Raw genomic sequence first — 15916 nt, forward strand, 5'->3', positions numbered from 1 at the left:
CCATTTTGATGGTTGTTTTCCGTTTTCTTCCACGTGTCTCTGGTTTTTTGTCCATTTTAAAGCATTGGAGATCATTGTAGATGAACAGCGTATAATTTTTTGCACCTGCGTATAGGTTTTCCCCTCTCCAATCAACTTTTTAATCAAACTACGCAGGTGCTGGCTTCATCCTTAAATAGGGGAAACCTGATTCACACCTGTTTGTTCCACAAAATTGACGAACTCACTGACTGAATGCCACACTACTATTATTGTGAACACCCCCTTTTCTACTTTTTTTTTACTAATAGCCCAATTTCATAGCCTCAAGAGTGTGCATATCATGAATGCTTGGTCTTGTTGGATTTGTGAGACTCTACTTAATCTACTGGTACCTGGTTTCCCATGTAACAATAAGAAATATACTCAAAACCTGGATTAATCTTTTTAGTCACACAGCACTACTATTATTCTGACCACTACTGTATCTTCAAGGTCTAGGCTGCTGTGTGGAGAAAACAATTTGAATGTGACCTTGGTCTGTGGGAAATTATTTCCCACAGGCACTCACTTTCACTGTCACTGTTCAAATAATTGGACAGTGACACCCATAAATGGGTAGGTCCTTGAATTCAAGCTCAAAGTCAACATTGTAAGTCCATCCTGAATGCTTCATTTTCAACTGAATATACAATAATGCTGCACAGTAAATTGCATTTTCATCATCATCAAGATATAGGCACGAACAGTACACTGCAAAAGACTACCTAGTGAATAAGGAAAAATAATTTTATTTGCGCACGCTATGATGTGAGGTAAGATACTGAAGTGCTGACACTGTTTTTAAGGGTGAGTAGATAGAAGGAGTTCAAAGTTTGTGCTTTGGTCAAACTGTGGTATGTCAGGGGAAATGGAAGAGCCACAAATTATGTTCATCCATATTTGTTCATTTATCTCAACTCATATCATCATCAGCGATGCCACACATCACAGGTTTTCCTCATATTGTGCAGGCCTAATAATACAGCTCATTTTTTTTTTATCCTATAATATTGACAATTTAAACAAAGTACTATTAGTCTATATATAACCTGCCTGAATTAATTTTGTCATTCTCACAGTATCACAACTTTGTTTCACCTCTATCTCACTTGTGTAACTTATTTCTGACTACAAAGTCTCAGAATTTTATTGAATGACTCAAAATGGACCTGAAAAATATTTATCAAGTGCTACTCAATTATTTAAGTCTAGGTTCCTCGTCTGTCTCAATGAGCCGAAAAAGTGCTGATGTCCACGTCTTTTCACAATTCCTGTGCTAGCCAGATGACATTCCCGATAAAACACAGCGTCCAGTTTGGAAATGAACGGCACATTCCACTGTTACAGGAGTTTTTGTCATGGAAAGAGGAGCAGCGGTGCCGCATGGCGCAAAAGCAACGCCGTGATGAAGCCTCACGGGACAGGTTCTGGCATGTCCAGGCACATCCACAATTTCTCGGATAATCACTCGATGGAAAAACCATGACAGCTGTCTGAACGCCATCTCAAAGCCGTCCTGTGAGACCAAAACGGAGGAAGTTTTGTCTCGCTCCAGTAGCGAATCCATCGTGACGCGCGAAGCCTCCGCTCGACTTTCCATGACAAAATCTCTCGTTAAAAGTGAAATCTGACAGAAAATGGTTGACGTCCAGCTCTTGTGATAACCAGAGAAATTGCACACGATGGTCACAGATCCATACAGCCATCCGTTTAGAAATTAAATGGTCATTCAGCCTGTCGATGGCGGCTTCGGAGCGCGGCGCGCCCCACAGCCACTGGGGGCCGTCCTTAAAGCGACAGTAACACTCCTTATTCTCTACCAAGCCTGTAACATTTTCACCGAAAGCCAGATAAATTTTTCTAATGGTTTCCAGCTGCCAGTCTCTAACAGTTTCTGAAAAAATTCTGATGGAAAAAAAGCCCAAATCATTCCGCCATTTCCTGGCAATGAAACAACGACGAGGGGGCTGGACCATTCCTCACTCAAAGCCTGCTCAAAGGCGAATGACGCAACCGACAGGCGTGGAAAAACTCACGCATGCGCACGAGGGTTCAAACTTGTCTGACGCAATCACACGTGATTCAAATCCATATGGTTTTTGAAAAAAATAATAAGGTCGGATACTTTTCTAATAGACCTCGTATATATACATATATATGTGTGTGTAGTTGTATGTAAAAGTTTGGGGACCCCTGATAATTTCCATGATTTTCCTTTATAAATCATTGGTTGTTTGGATCAGCAATTTCAGTGAGAGTCTGGATTCTGGTTGAAGGTATTTTGGACCATTCTTCTTTACAAAACATCTCAGGTTTGTTGGTTTCCAAGCACGGACAGCCCGCTTAAAATCACACCACAGATATTATTTTCAATAATATTCAGATCTGGGGACTGAGATGGCCATTCCAGAATGTTGTACTTGTTCCTCTGCATGAATGCCTTAGTAGATTTTCAGCAGTGTTTAGGGTGGCTGTCTTGTTGAAAGATCCAGCCCTGGTGCAACTTGACTGGAATCCATGTGACCCTCAACTTTAACAAGATTCCCAGTACCTGCAATGGCCACACAGCCCCACAGCATGATGGAACCGCCTCCAAATTTTACAGCAAGTAGCAAGCGTTTTTCTTGGAATCCTGTGTTCTCTTTCAGCCATGCATACCGCCCCTTGTTATGTCCAAATAACTCAATTTTTGTTTCATCAGTCCACAGCACCTTATTCCAAAATGAAGCTGGCTTGTCGAAATGTGCTTTAGCATACCTCAAGCAACTGTTTGTGCTGTGTATGCATAAAAGGCTTCCTCTGCATTACAGCATCATAGAGTGTCTCTCTGTGCAAAGTGCGCTGTATAGTTGAACGATGCACAGAAACACTATCTGCAACAAGTTCATGTTGTAGGTCTTTGGAGCAGGTCTGTGGGTTCTCACCATCCTTTGCTTCAGCTGATCTGAGATATTTCATGGCCTGCCACTTCGGGCCTTAACTAGTACTGTGCCTGCGGTCTTCCATTTCCTCACTATGTTCCTCACAGTGGAAAATGACAGCTGAAATCTCTGAGATAGCTTTTTGTATCCTTCCCCTAAACCATGATGTTGAACAATCTTTGGTTTCAGGTCATTTGAGAGTTGTTTAGAGGCTCCCATGTTGCCAATCATTAGAAGAGATGCAAAGAGGAGAAACATTTGTAAACAGCCACCTTAAATACCCTTTCTCATGATTGGATTCACCTGTGTAAGGAGGTCAAGGGTCAATGAGCTTACCAAACCAATTTTGTGTTCCAATAATTAGTGCTAAATGTATTCAAATCAATAAAATGACAAGGGTGGCCAATTTTATGCACCTGCCTAATTTCGTTTAAATAATTATTGCACACTTTCTGTAAATACTAGAAACTTAATTTCACTTCTCAAATATCAGTGTGTTCATCTGCTATATGACATATTTAACTGAAATCTCTGATCCAGACAACCAATGATTTATAAAGGAAAATCATGAAAATTATCAGGGGTGCCCAAATCTTTGCACATTTTAATGCCATACCTACTACATACCTATTATTCCATTTAGACCTATTTTATTTTTATTTTATTTTTAAGTGAACAAGTAGAGTTACCTGTTTTCAAGGAAAGTGAGTGCCTGCTGTACAAAGGCCATCTGCATGTCAACAGAAGTGCGACTCTTCAGGGTGTCTTTGGCTGGAACCAGCAGCACATCTGTCATCTGCTTTACCATCTGCCACATTTCTGATACATTCTAAAAAAGAAGAGCAAGATTATCAACCATCTTACCAAATGCCAGAAGCACCAGTTGTCTGAAGGAAACTCATGTCTGGTGAATGACGAGTGGGTCATTATGACAAGAAACAATATCAGTCAGTCTTCTTACCTTGTCATCCAGATTCTGTGCCACAGAAGCACACAAATCTCCTAAATTAGGTTGAATGTGGCCATTCACTATCTTCTCATTGAAAATATAGATCTGAAGGAAGAAGACACTCATTAAAGCAGAGAAAGATAAAAAAAAAAAGAAGAAGGAAAATTATTATAGTCCATGATCTCAAAATATTACTCTTTTAAAAGTTACATTTTCAGCATTATATTTCTTCTTGTGCAGGTTACGGTGTTTACTCTAACCTTGCTTTACACAAATATCCAATACTACAGCCACTGTGCAAAGTGGTTCACAGCAAAAAACAAAGCAAAGAGAATTAAAATGTTTAAAAGGTCTTCAAAGAAGATCACAAAAACTAAACAAATGACACCGCATGCAATATGACGACACATGGTCAAAGTAACAGACCAACAAACTGCACTGCACCACACAGCAGATCTGCAATAAAATCAAAAGTAGATCAACCGAAGGGAAGGGAAACGATAGTGTTCCCTGCCCCATGCTGGAAATTACCCAGCGTGCCCTTGTGTTGTCCCATCAATCAATATTAGTGATGTGTCACTGACCGTCTTGCTGTGACCCCATTTTCACTGACAGAACAAAAACAGGGCTTCCAACTGTGAACATCCTCATAATGAAGCAGGTAGGTTATTTCAGGGCAACCTCCAGTTTTTGAACAGTGCACCTCAGTTAGGGTGACACACTTATAGCAATGCATTTTTGCTGAACAGATTCAGACAGATCAACAAGTACATATTTAAATCTCCCCCTGCCACCCCTCACAGCCTCATAAATATTAATATGAGGATGTCTCTTTTTTTAAATAGCTAATTATAGCCACAAGCAATTCAAATCTAGAATCTTGGTCCAGTACTGGATTTGGCTCACCTGGAAAAACACCTAAGGTGGCAACTTACCTTGTCTAAAGATTTCACATCAGTCAGCTGACCAGTTTTGACGTTATATTTTGAAGCCCAAAGTGAATTGCATTTCTGTGTCTTTAACATTTTAAATCTTGACCTTAGTTTTAAGTTTACACACTCCGCATCATCATACAGTGTCAGGGCTGCCTGGTGGGCTTGGTTGCATATGACTGCAAACTGATTGAGAAAAGCGCCAGTACTAAAAAAATTTTTGTTTTCATATGATTGCTATACAAATTTGGAAGTGAGTTTTTAAACACTACAGCAGCGGGACCAGGAGTAGCGGAGATCATGTTTCAGTTTAATGTTTCAGCCAGCATTAAATTGACTGGGGAAAAAACAAAACAAAACAAAAAAGTCACCTGTCGTCCATAGGCCACCTCCACACTGTCCAAAGCACTTCTTCCTTGAACCGTAACTTCACTCACAAATTTGGGCTGTAATGGGCAGAGACACAAGGTTATAAAACAGGCTTTTGCATGTGGCAGCTTTTGCATGTCTGTGCAATCATCTGTAATGCCGCGTTCACACTGGACGCCACAAATTTGCATCCCTCGTCCGGCAATGGACACCCCACCATTGCCCGGTGTGTCGCTCTGCTTTTGGTGCAAAAATTCGCCCCAATGCATCATCAAATAGGAGGAGCTTCCATTCCGCTTGCCGTCAAGTCGACATGGCGGACCTTGATCACACGGACGGAGTTGCTGTGCTTTATTTGTTGTGGAAAACTGACAATAGTCACCAGCGGTGCCGTCCCTGGGTTCACAACATCCTCATGAGACATTCCCAATTCGGGGAGTTTCATCATTTGCTGCAGGAGCTGTGTCTGGATGACGGCCGCTTTCAGTGGTACTTCCACCTCTCCAGGATCCAGTTTGAGGACCTCCTGTCCTGTTCGTGCGCGCACATGTGAACAATTAAAATAAATAAATAAAATAAACTGGCTGCTGCTGCAGTTCCTCGCTCTCCCCTCCAACTCTGTCATAATTGTGTTATAAACCAGTCACCATTTGTTTTATTATACATCTGTGTAGTTAATAAAATTATCTTCACGGATGATTGTTCAAGCATGCATGTGAGGGGAAAAAAAAAAAAAAAAAAAAAACTGGCTGCTGCTGCATGTCCATGTCAGGTCATGTTCTTTTAGGAGAGTTTTCTCTGCTTCCTTTAGGATGCCATTATGCGTTCCCGGTGTGTAGAACCAACTGGTCTTTAAAGTCGTTTATACCTTTGGCAATTTGACTTTTAAATGCTCTGTAGGTCTGCCATGTTTTTATTTATTCTTGCTATTCATTTTAACTTCTTAAGTCTGTTTTATTTGTTTTTATTCATTTTATTGTTGTTATATATTATGTTATTGGGTTTTTTTTTGTTTTTTTTTTTAAACAGACTGCTCAAATGAAATTGCCCCTTGTGGGATTAATAAAGTTGTTGATTAATTGATTGCAGTGCTGCTGCTCTCTCTCCCCTCAAACTCTGTCATAATTATGAAATAAAGGACAAAAGGGATATAAGTCCTGCTCACAGGCTGGCTGCCAGAGACAGGACATGTCCACATCAAGTATAAACTCCAGACATATCCACATCACTACATATCCAATCCCTGATTGGTCATCGCAGCGCAGGCAAGATGAAAAGGTTCAGATTTTTCAACTTGGGGAAGAGGGCGACGTGATGCAACGCAACGCAATATCGCGCCACAAACGCGCCAATCGCTCAAAATCGCTTTATTCGCGTTCATCGCGTGGCTTGAACTTTTATGACGCCATAACGCGTTCTTCCATAGGGATTACATGGCAACCTGTCGACGCCGTCGCTCACGTGGCGTCCGGTATGAACGCAGCATAAGGCTGCAACGTGTATTGTCTAAACCAGCAGTGGGCAATCACTGCAGGTTTTCCTTGCTACCAATCACCTCAGCAGGTGACTTCACCGATGACCAGGTGTTTATGTTCAGGGGAGAAGCTCATCAGCAACCCACCTGCTGAGGTGATTGGTAGCAAGGAAAACCTGCAGTGTCTCGGGCCTCGTTGCCCACCCCGGTCTAAACACAGGTAGACTTTGTGTAAATTGAATTACAACTATGTGTATTTGTGTTTTGAAGGAAAAAGAAAGAAGGAATAACAAAGAAAAAGAAACAAGGAACAAAACAAAGAACAAAATAACAAAACAAGTCAAGAAATCTAGTCAAATCTCTGTGAAGGAACCATTAATGCATAAAAAACAAACAAAAAAACAAAACAAAACAAAACAAAAAAAAAGTGCACAGGGCTGCAGAGTGACAATTTGAAGGCCACTGGTGCCCCACTGCCCTTGTTCATGTAAATCTTATAACAAGTCAATATGAGGATCCATGCTGTGGCGACCCTTGGCAAAATGGGAGAAGCCAAAAGAAATTAGTATATATGTTGCATCCTGATGTGTCTTTTTCAGTGATATATCTGCATCATCGAGTGGGGCAACACAAAACCATTCTGCTCATCTTAAAAGTGAATGACTGGGTAAGTGGGCATCAACCTGCCTGGAAAGCACCTGCCCATATTTTACAACTCTCCCGGCTCCATCTACTACTAATTTATTAAATAAGAAGTGCTCAACCAATCAAGAGCTTGGAAACACCAGATGTGGCTAACCAGCTGTAGCTGGAAAAAGGTACACATAGAAATCATGCAGTGCAGCCCGCTGGGCTATGTGAACGAGGAGTGTGGTTGGTTGGTTGGTAAAACAGATGCCTGCAGCCTGATCTGTTTCCGAGAATACGTGGAGAAAAATAAAGCACTGCAGACTCCGTGCAACAGCACAGCTGAAGACCTGCATGAAGGACAAATGTGTGAAGATTCTGTTGTTGAAGGACAAAAATGTGTAACACAGTGGTGAACACATGATGGTTTCAAGATTTATGAGATGTGTTGTTTTGAAATTAGTGTACATTTTCATAAAGCAACCTAAATAGAAAAACCCAACAATATTATGTGTTGCTGCGGTCTTCTCAATATACTTGTAGTAGAGCATGAATGGATTTTGTAAAGCACATCCATGTTTTTCTCTCCTGTATGAAGATTTAAAAAAAAAGTTGTGAGCACATGTTAAATACATTTTTAAAAAGCAGTTTTCTCAGACGTGCTAGCCAATGCGCTGGGTTTTGGTATTTGCATCAGAAGAGAAAATCTTGGATTGGTGTGGCCACATTTCCAGGAAGCTGAAATATTTGAGGACAGGTTTTTCTTCCTTTTTTGCACACTTGAGATCTGGAAATCTTCGTGAATAAAGTAACTCAGCGCTGTGTGTCCAGTACCTCCACATCTTGACTGAAATCCAGTGCATCTTCTCCTGCTCCAAGCAGAGTGTGCAACACTCTCTGCTTTACCTGCTCCCACTGGACTAGCATGGACTCCCGATGATACTCCTCTGCCAACAGGAATGTCTGAAATGCAGGGAGGCAAGAACTACGATAAACATTTCTTTGTGATGTATAATCGCATGCAGGGAGTCTGCGCACATTATGACAACGCAGGTGGAGAAAAACAGAAAGAAAAGCAAGGATGAATAAAAGGTTGTGGTGTTAGTAACAGCTTAAACAAGTGGCATGTTGATGCATAGGGGTAATATTTACAGCAGACATAAGGTCAATGCTGTGAATAAAACCTAAAGACTCCAAATCTGACGCACAGAGATAACACAAGATCATGGGATGATGCGTCATCATATCACCCTGACAACTGAGACAACAGAAGAAGCTTGTATCTGCTGACATGTCACATTAGGAACAATAAAGCCCCTTTATGATAGGTAGCACCTTGGACAGACTATATGTTTCAGGTGAGGGTGACCACCACATTTCTAGACATGGGTCACAGAAGTTCAAATGGCTGATATTTTTCTGAGGCCGTCTTTGGGAGCAAGACTGTGACAATGGATGTTCTTGGACCCATCACACAGTGCGACGTGAGGCCGCCATTTTCCTAACTAGAGGCGCACCGATTGATCGGCCACCGATCATTATCGGCCGATCACGCCTTGATCGGTGATCGGCAAAATGCGCCGATAAAAAGGATCGATCACAACAGTGCAGGCAGTAGCGCAGGGAGCGCTTGGTGTGTTTGTCAGGAAAACGATAATTTCTCTACATTGATTACAGACCCTGCAGCGGGTCCGTGATCAACTTTTCTGCAGCGCGGCTTTGCTCTGAACCTTGAACCAATCGAACCAGTGGTTCGCAGATTGAAGCAATGCTTCGAGCCTGTTGCTTCGTTTATACTTTCTTTCTTTCACTTAATTTTCCCCCGCTAAAACCCTAAAGAGCATACGTATGTGAGTATTATTTACCTTTTCTATGTTAAACCGATCTGTTATGGTCTTCTGAAACAGCTGATAGATGAATTTTATAACTTAAAAACGGGAGCGATGCTAACGCGTTAGCATGTCTATGGCATTTTCAATGTTAAAAGTTAGCATTACGCATTTGCAGCTCTCATCACGTTCGGGTGCATTTGTTTTCAAATTGTAATATTTCTTAAATTTATTTTTGTTTATATATTAATTTATTATTATTTTGGGCATGATCCAAATATATACTTGATCGGTATCAGCCGATCAAAATTTCAGTGATTGGTGATCGGCGATCGGCCTAAAAAATCCTGATCGGTGCACCTCTATTCCTAACCACTACTTAAAGATAACGGCACATTTCTTTCAGAATGACTTTCTTTTGTCTATGCCAGCCAAAAATTGCTCAGTGCATAAAAGGCTTAAAATATAAATTGTAGACTTGTGAGCTCCAGAAGCAAAAATGTAAAAATGGCTCTACTTTCCTAGGCATTGGAATTGGAAAAGCCTAGGCAAGAACTGTACCCTGAATGGTTTATTATTATTATTATTATTATTATTATTGATGTTGATTAATCATTGAGTCACACAATGATTAATGAACAATAATCAAAATCATCAAGTGGTCAGCATTGTGGTGCAAGCATGTAATACAACAAGGTCCCAAGCTCAAGCGCACCCATGTCCCGCTCTACTTATACATCTGGATTTGAATCAGATAGGGCAATTGGCATAAAGCCTAAGTCAAATCAACATGCAGATCCATACCGGATGTGCTGTGGTGACGATGAGCAAGATGGGAGAAGCCAAAAGAATTTAATCATCATTAATATCAGTTACAACCATAAATATTCTGCAGTGGGCTTTAACCTTCTTAAATTTACAAAATTTATGAAGTAAAACGTTTAGTGCAACAGCAACCACAAAAGCAAACATGTTGAGGACAGGAACCAGCAGTTAGTAGCGGACTGATTTAGTGTAGTAGAACTGTCTTCATTTTGCTACCTACAGAACACAGACACTATATATGAACAATGTGTGGAATGGATCACAATTACATATGAATACTCAATTTAGCATCAGACCCCTGTGAAGATGGTTGTAGTCCACTAGGACTCTGCTGCCTATTTTATCGTTCCACGGAGACTAAAAAAAATGAGATAATGGGAACGTGAGATAATTAAACACTTCCAACCTCCATCTCTGGAAGATACAAATCTAAACGAAAACTACCACATACTGGGTTAACTGTCTGAATCCTGTAGTTGATTGATTTAAACATACCTCAGTCACAAAGCAGCTAAAATCAAAAGATGGCATAATAATACAACTCTTACATTTTAGTGCATCAGTATAAATTTTTATGTCCTATCTCACCATTTCATCAGTATATCAGGTATCTCACATATCAAATATATTTTGTCTGTCTGTGTTGCATAAATGCCTGACACCTGATCTGATCATGGAATTTTATTTTAACAATCATCAGTCCACTTCACATATACAGAGTCATTCATAGGTTCAACAATGTCTCCATTTCAGCACTCATTTATACTTGGTGTGTGTTCCATTTTGCATATATCCAATACTCCTTCAAGTGTTCCTTCTGTATTTTCCAAAACTGAAACAAAACATCCATTATGTGCAATATGCACCTAAACTGTGAACAGCAGGGTCACAAAGGAGGGAAAAAAAAAAGGACCAGAGGAGGAGGACTGGAAGAAATGTGCACAGCAGAGGTGGGTGAAAGTCACTGTCAAGTCTTGATGCTAAAAGTCAAAAGTCATCTTGACACACGACAGTCAAACTGACATTTGGTGTACACTGAGAGTACATCGAAAAAGTAAAAGCTCTCTCGGCTTCTACCTTTTTGATCGGGCTCACCGCAGCAGATTAGACATAAATCTACATAATTTTTGTTTGACGCAGAATATTTTTCCTGAAGAAACTCAACATTGCATGGAGAATGGGCATGGGTGGTCTGGAAATGGGGAACCTTCTGTTTGGAAAACAAATGCACTAACCAACTGGCCACCACTCTGACCTTTTTGTTAAAAAGATTTAATAAAATTTATTTAGAAATACAGAAGGTGATGTAACTAACTACATCTTAAATTTTGAAACACATTTCTGGATTTATTTCTTGTTTAATATAGAACTCGTAAGAAAGTAATGAATGCTAATCCCAATTTACTAGAGCAGTGTTTTCCAATTCTGGGTCTCGGGACCCAGTACTGCAGGTTTTCCATTTGAATCTCATCTATTCAGATGAAATCAGCTCTGTCTACTGTGTTCAGTCACACTGTCTGAACAATGGAACCCACCCAATTTGGCTCATTAGGTCCATTTTACAGCATGGAGAAATCGGAAATGCAGAGTACTTTGGTTCGCAAGGACAGCATCAGACAACATTGTCCTTGAATGGACATGATTGTCTGTGAGGATCAAATTTGTCTAACAAACACCCACAGATAAACAATTTCATGGTTTTTAATGAAGCAATAATTTGTAAGATTTTTGTCAGAATAATTTGTGCAATAAAACCAATTATCACAAATTAGTTTATTACAATTAAGGGTCACCGATTCACCTAATCTGCACATTTTTGGAAGCAGGAGGAAGGTGGCACATAAGATGAATATTTACTGATGGTTATGCATTCAGTTCTACAAGTCACACCTACAGTTGTGCTCAAACGTTTACATGCCCTGGCAGAATTTTTGCTTTTTTGGCCATTTTTAAGAGAATACAACCCCTGGCAAAAATTATGGAATCACCGGCCTCGGAGGATGTTCATTCAGTTGTTTAATTTTGTAGAAAAAAAGCAGATCACAGACATGACACAAAACTAAAGTCATTTCAAATGGCAACTTTCTGGCTTTAAGAAACACTATAAGAAATCAAGAAAAAAAGATTGTGGCAGTCAGTAACGATTACTTTTTTAGACCAAGCAGAGGAAAAAAATATGGAATCACTCAATTCTGAGGAAAAAATTATGGAATCACCCTATAAATTTTCATCCCCAAAACTAACACCTGCATCATATCAGATCTGCTCGTTAGTCTGCATCTAAAAAGGAGTGATCACACCTTGGAGAGCTGTTGCACCAAGTGGACTGACATGAATCATGGCTCCAACACGAGAGATGTCAATTGAAACAAAGGAGAGGATTATCAAACTCTTAAAAGAGGGTAAATCATCACGCAGTGTTGCAAAAGATGTTGGTTGTTCACAGTCAGTTGTGTCTAAACTCTGGACCAAATACAAACAACATGGGAAGGTTGTTAAAGGCAAACATACTGGTAGACCAAGGAAGACATCAAAGCATCAAGACAGAAAACTTAAAGCAATATGTCTCAAAAATCGAAAAATGCACAACAAAACAAATGAGGAACGAATGGGAGGAAACTGGAGTCAACGTCTGTGACCGAACTGTAAGAAACCGCCTAAAGGAAATGGGATTACATACAGAAAAGCTAAACAAAAGCCATCATTAACACCTAAACAGAAAAAAACAAGGTTACAATGGGCTAAGGAAAAGCAATCGTGGACTGTGGATGACTGGATGAAAGTCATATTCAGTGATGAATCTCGAATCTGCATTGGGCAAGGTGATGATGCTGGAACTTTTGTTTGGTGCCGTTCCAATGAGATTTATAAAGATGACTGCCTGAAGAGAACATGTAAATTTCCACAGTCATTGATGATATGGGGCTGCATGTCAGGTAAAGACACTGGGGAGATGGCTGTCATTACATCATCAATAAATGCACAAGTTTACATTGATATTTTGGACAATTGAAAGGATGTTTGGGGATGATTAAATCATTTTTCAAGATGATAATGCATCTTGCCATAGAGCAAAAACTGTGAAAACATTCCTTGCAAAAAAGACACATAGGGTCAATGTCATGGCATAGGGTCAATGTCAACGAGCAGATCTGATTTGATGCAGGTGTTAGTTTGGGGGATGAAAATTTACAGGGTGATTCCATAATTTATTCCTCAGAATTGAGTGATTCCATATTTTTTTCCTCTGATTGGTCTAAAAAGGTAACCGTTACTGACTGTCACAATCTTTTTTTCTTGATTTCTTATAGTGTTTCTTAAAGCCAGAAAGTTGCCATTTGAAATGACTTTAGTTTTGTGTCATGTCTGTGATCTGCTTTTTTTCTACAAAATTAAACAACTGAATGAACATCATCCGAGGCCAGTGATTCCATAATTTTTGCCAGGGGTTGTATGAATGACAACACAAAAACGTCTTTGTCACTCATGGTGAGTGGTTGGGTGAAGCCATTTATTGTCAAACAAGTGTTTCCTCTTTTTAAATCAAAATCACAAGAGAACTACCCAAATGAACATACCCCTGTTCTTAATACTGTGTGTTGCCCCCTTTAACATCAGTGACAGCTTGGAGTCTTTGTGGTAGTTGTGGACGAGGCTTTCTGATGGTAAAGCTGCCACTGAGTATGTTTCGGACTTTATTTACATCAATTACAAAGAAATACAAACAGTATGGCACTCTATGGTAAATCTGCATGGAGTAGACAGTTCTCAAAAACTGAGTGACTGCAAGAAGGCGAAGAGTGAGGAAAACCACTAAGACACCCAGACAACCCTGGAGAAGTTATGGGCTTACGTGGCTGTGATTGGAGAAATTATGCACAGTGCAAGCTTTGCATTTTGTATCACCAGTTATCCATCTTCATGATGAACTGGTATAGAGGAGGATTTTCTTAAAAAGAAGACCTGAAAGTTTAGCTGCCAGAGGGTACATCTGAGATGCAAGCCTGGATTTGATCTGTTGTGATGAAAGAAAATCCTTCCCTGCTCTACTCCACTATGAAGCTAAGAGTAGTGATGCAAAATGCAAAGCTTGCACTGTGCACAATTTTACCAATCACAGCCACATAAGCCCATAACTTCTTCTTGGTTGTCTGCGTGTCTTGGTGGCTTTCCTCACTCTTCTACTTCTTAGTGCAGCAGATAACTGAAGCAATCGTTCAAATGGTGAAACAAGCACCAAATTTGGCAAAAATACTCCTTAAACGTTAGTCTTTTGAAAAAACCCGCTTACCACTTGTATTTTCAAAAGGCAGCCAGGTAGGGGTCAATTGAGGATTTACACAGGGGTCAAAACCTGAAAATGCTCTCATCATATTGAAACCTATACCACGTTATTTGTCTGATCATAACGATTCCAAAATGGTATAGTTTGGGCTATCTATGAATGAATGTTCTGGAGTTATGGGGTAAAAACAGCAAGAATGGTGACAAAGGTGAGGTTCAGTTTGTACAGGGGTCAAAAGTTAAAGTTACTCCAAGTTTGGTAAAAGGTGGTGCAAATTATTAGTTGAGTTAATAGGGTTTCAAAAAGGAATAGTTTGCACCATGTGCCATCCATAGTTATCATGTTATGGGGTAACATATGTCACATGTCATAGAATCCAATGGACGTCAACATTGTTTGACCTTTACTGTTGAGACCAAGCATTCAACAGTCAAAACAATTGCATTTAATAATCCTATTAGGTCAACCCATAACTTGCACCACTTTTTTCCAAAACTGGAGTAACTTTAACTTTTGACCCCTGCACAAATTGAAACTGACCTCTGTTCTTGCTGTTTTTACCCATAACTCCATAACATTCATTCATAGATAGCCCAAACTATACCTTTTGGAATCAAAATGATCAGGCAAATAACGTGGTATAGGTTTCAATATAATGAGAGCATTTTCAATTTTTGACCCCTGTATAAATCCTCAATGGACCCCTACCTGGCTGCCTTTTGAAAATTCAAGAGGCAAGCGGGTTTTTTCAATAGACTAATGTTTAACGAGTATTTGTGCTGAATTTGGTGCTTGATTCACCATTTGAACAATTCCATTGTAAATATTCTGTTATCTGCTGCACTATCTTGCACAGTCATTTAGTTTTTGAGAACTGTCTACTCCATGCAGATTTACCATAAAGTGCCATACTGTTTGTATTTCTTTGTAATTAATGTAAATAAAGTCCAAGACATATTCAGTGGCAGCTTTACATCAGAGAGCCTCGTCCAAAACTAGCACAAAAGACTCCAAGCTGTCACTGATGTTAAAGGGGGCAATACATGTTATTAAGAACAGAGGTATGTAAACTTTTGATCAGGGTCATTGGGTAGTTCTCTTGTCATTTTGATTTAAAAAGAGGAAACACAGTTGTTTGACAATAAATGGCTTCACTCAACCACTAACCATGAGTGAAAAAAAAAAACGTTTTTGGTGTCATTCATATTCTCTTAAAAATGGCCAAAAAAGCAAAAATTCTGCCAGGGCATGTAAACTTGTGAGCACAAGTGTAATGTGGGAGATTAATAAATATTCCACAAAGAAAATAGTAAGATTGGGTTTTAGCCACTGTAAAAATATTCACCCATGTAAAAAACACATTAGGGTGGTAATTGGTGTGATGCTAAGGTTTCATGCCATAGGGATGTGTCAAAATTTCTTTACAGTGTGTGCGCGATGACCTACGAAAAATGCAAAAGAAGCCTGCAGAATTATACAAGAACTCTAATTTTAATTAGCTCCCCCCACACAGGTAGGCACAGGTAGTTCCCCCTCACAAAAAGCAGGAAGGTAATGGGAGCAGTACCTAATTAAACACAAGGCTTATTAGTGCTGCACATCAAGGAGACCAATTTAAAATGTTCCCTTAAGGTTTAGCTCACATCAAGATTTTAGAGAACAGATGCTTAAAAAAAATAAATAA

General features: G+C 39.7%; 1 protein-coding gene across 4 annotated transcripts in view; it reads right to left on the minus strand.

Moving 5' to 3' along the window:
• nup93 (nucleoporin 93) overlaps positions 1–15916 on the minus strand; it is a 76837-nt gene that overhangs the window by 18369 nt on the left and 42552 nt on the right. For all 4 annotated transcript variants that reach the window (XM_034176936.1, XM_034176939.1, XM_034176940.1 and 1 more), the window contains 4 exons: positions 8128–8256; positions 5195–5269; positions 3904–3996; positions 3632–3771 (listed from right to left, as the gene is read on the minus strand). In XM_034176936.1, coding sequence (XP_034032827.1) covers positions 3632–3771; positions 3904–3996; positions 5195–5269; positions 8128–8256 — 437 coding nt within the window. The remainder of the gene's footprint in view (positions 1–3631; positions 3772–3903; positions 3997–5194; positions 5270–8127; positions 8257–15916) is intronic.

Source organism: Thalassophryne amazonica, chromosome 8 (genome assembly GCF_902500255.1).
Source record: "Thalassophryne amazonica chromosome 8, fThaAma1.1, whole genome shotgun sequence".
NCBI classification, from domain to species: domain Eukaryota; kingdom Metazoa; phylum Chordata; class Actinopteri; order Batrachoidiformes; family Batrachoididae; genus Thalassophryne; species Thalassophryne amazonica.